At 47.5% G+C, this 7,475-nt stretch overlaps 1 protein-coding gene across 1 annotated transcript; it reads left to right on the plus strand.

The window, feature by feature from the left end:
• Positions 1-2,630: 2,630 nt before the first annotated feature.
• Positions 2,631-4,672, plus strand: LOC123063147 (transcription factor TCP20). The gene is made up of 2 exons (XM_044486889.1): positions 2,631-4,275; positions 4,374-4,672. Exon 1 carries the CDS (start codon positions 2,944-2,946, stop codon positions 3,967-3,969), a length of 1,026 nt encoding a protein of 341 aa, XP_044342824.1. The 5' UTR covers positions 2,631-2,943; the 3' UTR covers positions 3,970-4,275; positions 4,374-4,672.
• The last annotated feature ends 2,803 nt before the right edge of the window (positions 4,673-7,475 follow it).

Genomic DNA, 7,475 nt, shown 5'->3' on the forward strand with positions numbered 1-7,475 from the left:
CTGCAATGACTGAATCCAATGAAATCAAATCTTTTGCAACTCCTGCAACGATAGATATGCAATGTAATTGCATTAACACGGTCAAATGAAATCAAATCAAACCATTATAGCTGTATGTCAGACATGAGCAATCAGATCTTTTACATTAACTCAATCAAATCAAATCATTTTGTATATTAGAATATGGTGGGTCACGATTATGTTGAACCTATAGAATATGTATGCCTCCATCACAACGCACAGACAATTAGCCAGCGCCACCTGTGTCTCAAAATGTGTGTCAAAAAATGTGCTGTACTTTGAGGCAGGGGGGTACAAAATAAATAGTCATGTTGTATTTCTCTCGAAGCAATCCATAACTTTTTTTTCCCTGTGAGCAAATCCAAAACTTTTTTTTCCCTGTGAGCAATCCAAAATAAATAGGCTGCAATGCAGATATAACCAGCTACTACGTGTCAGGGTCGTGATAGGCTGCAGTATTCCAGATATAGCATAGTAGCTGCTCCAAGTGTACAGGTCCAAGTGGATGTAACAAAATGCGTGGATGCAGTTGTTGTCTGACAGCTTTCCTCCCCCTTTCCACCATTCCTCCATTTTACCCCGCCTGCCTCAGTCAGTCTCAGTCGCCTCACTCAGTTGAGTGTAGTACCTCCACCAACCACTGCTTGAACTCGAAAAGAGGGCAGTAAAAACTAGAGTTAATATCATCAAGAGTCATAAAACTTGCGCTTAATGTTCAGTTTGGTGTTAAAACTTTAAAAATACGGATCTGTGGTCATCTAACTCGCGTTCTCGTGCAAATACGGTCACTTCGCTCGTATTTAGAAATATCCCGCGCGCTGACCGGAACCGCTCGGTGCCATGCGCTCGTTTATTCTTTTGCAGAAGCATCCCTCATTTTATATTTAATTAAACAGAAGCCCCTTAATAATATGTGTGGGTCCCACTTGTCAGGACTAATGGTGGGACAATAAAAAAAGGGGCTGGGGTGATTCAAACCCTCAACCTCGTATACAATAAGCGTGCTAGCCAATGACTCCACCAATTATATGTTTTTTTATCGTATCCACCAACTATATGTTCGTGCACATATATATTGGCTACAGTTTTGTTACACTATTTTTTTCCCGGGTTCTGAAAAATCTGAGCTTTTTACGCCAAAGAAATTCTAATGAAAAAAACCGCATCAAAATATATAATGCTTAACCCACAACGTACAAAACTTAGCGGCTGGAAAAAAATTCCGAGTTTCATAATACCTCGGAAATTCCACTTTTTTGGCCTAAAATGTCAAAACAAATTTTGAATTCAAATATTTTTAATGTCTAATTATTTAGTTTATCAAGAAAATTAAATAAGTTATCAAATATTCGGCCTAGGAAAAAAACATAAATACAAGTAATTGTCGTGGCTAAAATACAAAGTTTAGGGTAGCGTTCATGTTAGAGTCTCTACATCCAACGAGGCGCTAGATGGAGTTGAAGAAAAAGAAAATATTAGGTAGCCTGTGAGAGAAAGTCGGGGCGCCCGGGGACTATTTTTGCATCGACGCCAGCCAGAATCCTGGATCCGAACTACTGGACGCCCGATACTATATGGCCGATGTTCAAACGATGATCAATCTAATGAGTGTGCTCCACTTTGCTATACACATGGATGATTGGATTTGCACATCGTGCAAAGATCGGGTGTATAGCAGCGCTTATCCTGGATTCAGATGGGAATAGCACGTAACAACCTGGAATTTAACCTTGGCGCTCATCCTTAGCGCCCCCGTTGTAGATGCCCTAACAGGTACTTGGTGTCGTGGTTAACTCCTGCGCTTTCGCATTTGAGGTATATAGATCAATTTTGTAGCTCCCCTTTTTCTGCAAAATTATCCATGCACTCAGGTTACGAACTCCTGGTTGACACACTGATAGATGGGCCCTATGTGGATTAGCCTAACATGTTGTTCATATCCTACTGATTAGTGGCCTCACCCTTAAATTACCCACTAGACATATGAGCCTTTCTACGTAATTGACCAACACAAACTTGACAGCCTATTCTGTGTAATTAAATAATGTTTAGTTGTGCATGTTCATCGTCACCCGGGGCTGGTGAGATGGATGCATGTCTGAGTGTTTTACTAATAGGTCCTGGCGAACCTCATCTGGCACATCTTTTTTTCATTATACTTGAGGCCTTCTGCGTGTAATTAAATAAATTGCAAAGGGTTTCTAAAAAATCCAGCATGCTAGGGTCAGCCAGTGCCTTGTGCACTCCGGGACATTGACAGGTGGGCCTTCGCCAGGCTGGCTCGCAAAAAAAAAGCAGGCTATATGGCTGGATATGAGAGGAATCGTCGTATTTGCACAAGAACGCAAGTTGAATGACCATAAATTCATATTTTTAAAGTTTTAACACCAAATTGAACATCAAGCACAAGTTTTGTGACTACCGATAATATTACCTCTAAAAACTACTCCACCAAAGCACTTCATCACTCAAGTTACCAGCCTAGATCCTAACCCTAACCCTAACCCCGGACAAGATTAGCAGCTCCAAACACACCAAAGCTGAAAAAGGCCCAAAAAGCCAGGAAATGACAGCGGGGGAGGGGCAGGAAAAGACATTGCAGGGGAGGAAGAAAGTCCGGTAAAGCCAGAAAGTGGGCGTGGTATCTATCTATCTATCTTTCCCTAGATTTTCTTATTATTCCCCCCCTATCTCCCTCTCTCCTCGGCGTCTTCTTCTCTTCCCTCCCCGTCGCCGTCTGCGGTCCATTATTGGTCTCCTCCTCCTCGTTCTTGCCTGGTTTTTGGGGAAGGGGAGGGAGGCGGGGGGCGCGATTTGGCTGGAGGAAGACGAAGGAGGAGAGGAGGAAAGCTGTTGATTTTGGGGGACGGACGGGCGGACGGACGGCAGGTTGGTGTGGTTGTTTTGCGTGTGGGCGTGGAGATGGACCCCAAGTTCCCCCCTCCCCCACCGCTAAACAAAGCGGAGCCCACCTCCGCGGCGACGGCCACCACCACCTCCTCCACCTCCACCCCGCCCGCCCAGCAGCAGCACCAGCAGCTGGATCGCGAGCAGTACCGCCACCCGCCGCAGCAGCAGGAGCAGCAGCCGCCGCAGCACCAGCAGCACCTGCAAATCCAGGTGCATCAGCAGCAGGAGGATGGGGGCGGCGGAGGAGGCGGGGGGAAGGAGCAGCAGCAGCAGCAGGTGGTGGTGGCGGCGGCGGCGGCGGGGGACAGGAGGGTGCAGGCGCTGGGGCCGAAGCGGAGCTCCAACAAGGACCGCCACACCAAGGTGGACGGCCGGGGGCGCCGGATCCGGATGCCGGCGCTCTGCGCGGCGCGGATCTTCCAGCTCACGCGCGAGCTCGGCCACAAGTCGGACGGCGAGACCGTGCAGTGGCTGCTGCAGCAGGCCGAGCCGGCCATCGTCGCCGCCACCGGCACGGGCACCATCCCGGCGTCCGCGCTCTCCTCCGTCGCGCCCTCGCTCCCCTCGCCCACCTCCGCGCTCGCCGGCCGGCCGCACCACCACCACCACATGTGGGGCCCGCCGCCGGCCTCCGCGGGCTTCTCGCAGGCCGGCTTCATGAACTCCTCCGGCGCCGACGGCGGGGGCATCGGCGGCCTCATGCAGCGGATTGGCCTCCCCGCCGGGATCGAGCTGCCGGGCGGCGGCGCGGGGGGCATGGGCGGCCACATCGGGTTCGCGCCCATGTTCGCCGGCCACGCCGCCGCCGCCATACCGGGGCTGGAGCTCGGCCTGTCGCAGGAGGGCCACATCGGGGTGCTCAGCCAGTTCTACCATCAGGTCGGCGGCGCCGCCGGGGCCAGCGGGCAGCTGCAGCACCCGCACCCCCACCAGCATCACCACCACGAACAGCACCACCACCAGCAGCAGCAGCAGCAGCAGGAGGACGGGGAGGACGAGCGCGAGGACGGCGACTCCGAGGAGGAGTCGGGGCAGTAGCAGGCTGCTGTCCACTTGTTATCACCACATCTGTTTCTGTTAATTTCTGCAGAAGGAGAAACCAAGGAAGGAGAGAAAACTGTATGCACGCAGCTATGGCGACGCTTTGATTACCTTTAGGTTGTTGTTGTTCGTTCTTGGGGTTGTGATGAGTTTTTATGTCGATTTTTTTCACTTGTGGTGTCCAAAACTCAAAAGAGGCTTCTTGCTCTGGGCTTTTAGTGGAATGGATCAGGGATTCAGGGTCATCCTCAGCTCCTACTCCTGCTGCTCTTTTGATCATCGCCAGAATTCCCTCCGGTTCAGGTAAAAAACTCGATCATTTTCTGCATTCCGTTTGTCGGATTATTTGAGCAGGGAGCTTGATTGACTGATGAGCCTTTTGTTTTGTGTCCTTATTGCAGGTGTACAATAGTTGAGAGCTGGATGATTTCGATCGTCCTTCCTTGAGTGAGTGCCTTATTTGTTGTTATTGCAAGGTGTGTAGATATTCAGGTAATTTTGCAGCTAGGGAGGTGTTCTTTTATAGGAGCAGTGATCTGCTCTTGAGCGATCAAGATGATGGCTGGCAATTTTATCCTCCCTTCACGGGCAATTTCTGCAACGAAAATATGATACAATAATAAACATTTCTAGATCCCTGATTCTGTATGCTTATCTTCTTAGACAATCATTTTATATAGCATTATCCTTGTTTGCTTCATCTGTGTTGGACCAATGATTCTTTTAATTATTTTTCTCGTCAGCATAACAGTTGCACTACTTTCTCTTGCTTCTAATGTACTCCCTCCAATCCATAATAAGTGACGTGGTTTTAGTTCAATTTGAACTAAAACCACGACACTTATTATGGATCGGAGGGAGTAGTAATCTAGTATATTTGCTAGCTAGGTGGAACTGTCTATAAATAGGATAAGGCAGTAGAATGTTCAGCAGATGTAGTCGGGATGGTGAAATGTTTTTAGCATTTAGATGTGCATGAATACTAAATTTATTGCACAGAATTGTACAAAATGCCATGTCTTCGTTTGATTCAGAGGCAAAGCTGAAAATCTTTGAACTTGGTCCATCATAGAATCTGGTACGGTGGTAGCGGTGAAAAGTGTCTAGAAATATTTCTGTTTAAATGTCAAAAATACCATTGGTTCACCATAGGGCAGGCAAGCATGTCAGACATTTGGGCTGTTCCACAATGATAAGGTGGATACACACACAATAGCATGGATTAACATTAACTCTGATTTGATAAACCTTTCACGAGGTGTTTTGCAAGCAAATGGCTAAAACTATAGCTAGGTTGATTATACCTTCTTTGCTCTCCTTTAATCCGGAGTCTGGAAAAGTTTCAAACACCCGGTGCCCACCGTCTGTGATTAGCTTATATACCCTTGTCGTCTATTTTTCTTGTCATGGTGAAGATCACTAGCCACTATTATCAGCAGAAGTTGTGGTGAACTGGTTTTGTAGATGGGTAATATGGGGAAGCTGCATTCCATTTCTATGAGCTTTAGGAACTTTATTTGCCAGCTCATCCAACACTAACAACATTTGTGCCCTTTTTCCTGGTGGGGCAGTAGAATGCACTCATCTAGCTGAACAATAAAAACACGCCACCGTGTCAAGAGAGAATTATAATAAGAACCACTTTACCAGTTGGAGAGCAGCATGTTCATTGTGGTCATCAAGAGATAACAAAAGAAAAAGAAAAGAGAAAAAAGGGTGTCTCTTTCTGTGTGGGCAGCATGATCATGCTGGCAAGTGCCTATTTCTTAACAGTTCAGTGCTTGTTTATCATGGCCTGGACCGCTGCCTGCCTGCTCCCCAATGGAAGCCAGTCATGGCTCTGGTTGGGGTTGAAACTAGTTCAGTTCTGATGCTGCCTTGGTTTCTTTTGTGTTTGTTTCATTGTTTGCATGGATCCATCCATCAATTCATGTTTTACCTCTTCAGTCTGCATGGAGTGACTTGAGTCCATTCATGTTTTTGCTTATTATAAGTGCATCCATGAGATCTTCCATAAATGTGAGACAGAGCATCTGATGATCTGAGCATGCGTTCATGTTTGGCATGGCATCTGTTGGATCTTGCCTAGTAGTTGCCATGAACCAGACTGCGTGAGGTGCTCTGATGTCGTCAGGTCACATGGTGTGGGCTGCCAATGGTGGTAGGGTGGCAGCAAACATCAGCAGCGTCGCATCGCCCTACTCTGAACTGAAATGTGCCTTCGCATCCTCCAAGAAACAGATTTCTGTTGCTCGTCTGATAAGGTGGGGGGTTATTTCTGGTGACCTCATGCATGCTTCCCATCTGCTACTACTACCCTATCCCAGTCACATTTATTCTGTGTGTCTCGAGAGAGGAATAGACGTCTGCCGTTCCGTTGCGGTTTATGCCAGATTTGGATTCTGAACAGGTTTTGGAGGGGTATGATGTGTTCTTCCGTTATGCAATGCACGTGTGCTTGCGCCTCCATTTTCCCACTTTCTGTTTGATTTGTATTGCCTCTGTCTGGAATTACCTGTCGCTCAAACAGATGTCTCGTCCGTTTGAGCGACGAGTAATTCCGGACGGAGGGAGTATTTGTTTACAGGCACGCGAGTCACGCCGCTCTTAAACAACGCCAGCAACAAGCGCCATGATTGCTCGCACCACTCACCTTTGCTGCTGAGATTATGGGATGATTATCAGTTAGTGTGGACAGTGTCATGCAAAAGCTCCTCTAGCTTTGTTTAGCAAGCAGTCTCTTTTGACGCTTTTGCTGTGATCCAAGTCAGCACTGTGATAGTACTTCTCTGAAGAAGACAAGTGTGATTCATGCTCGCCGGAATTTGGTTCTTTACCCGAATTTGAGCCTGGTAGTACATTTGAAAAAGCATGTTCACTTGGGTGTACAAGTGGTCGCCATCAGTCCATGATGGGGCAGCATGCTGGATTCATATATATTCTCCTACGATTCAAAGGCGTGGAAAAGTTACGTCGAACCGAATATCCCACCGAACTGATAGGATTTGGCGCAGCCTTGTGATGCTCAGAGAACTCCAGAGGAACAACTATAGTTTCGTTTTAACGCTTGTGCTAAATCTCAGTCGCATTTGATAAGTCTGTGTGTTGTCGTTAATTGTCTGCCCGTGTGTAGCCTGACTAGGGCTGTTTCTCCTGTTATTAGATATTTGGAATAAAGTTAATGAATTGAGAACAGGGCAGTAGCCCAACGGTTCGGGTCGCAGTGTTGCACCCGCCGCTCGTGGTATTCTCGCTAAGGAACCATCTGAACTAATAAAGTCGTAAGCAATGGTTTTTTGTCAGTCCAGAAAAGGATTCCTTTTTTTTTTCCAGAAACATCGCAATTTCCTCCTCGCGGCCCTCGGACAAGGCCCGGCCAAATTCTCGGAGCAGTACTCCCGCCGCTCCAGCACCTTTCCTCACCGCCGTCATCCACTAATCAAGGTCACCTCAATCTTTTAGAGCAATTTTGACCCAAAAATGTCCGTACGTGTCTGTTTAGA

The sequence above is a fragment of the Triticum aestivum genome, chromosome 3A, assembly GCF_018294505.1.
Source record: "Triticum aestivum cultivar Chinese Spring chromosome 3A, IWGSC CS RefSeq v2.1, whole genome shotgun sequence".
Lineage (NCBI taxonomy): Eukaryota > Viridiplantae > Streptophyta > Magnoliopsida > Poales > Poaceae > Triticum > Triticum aestivum.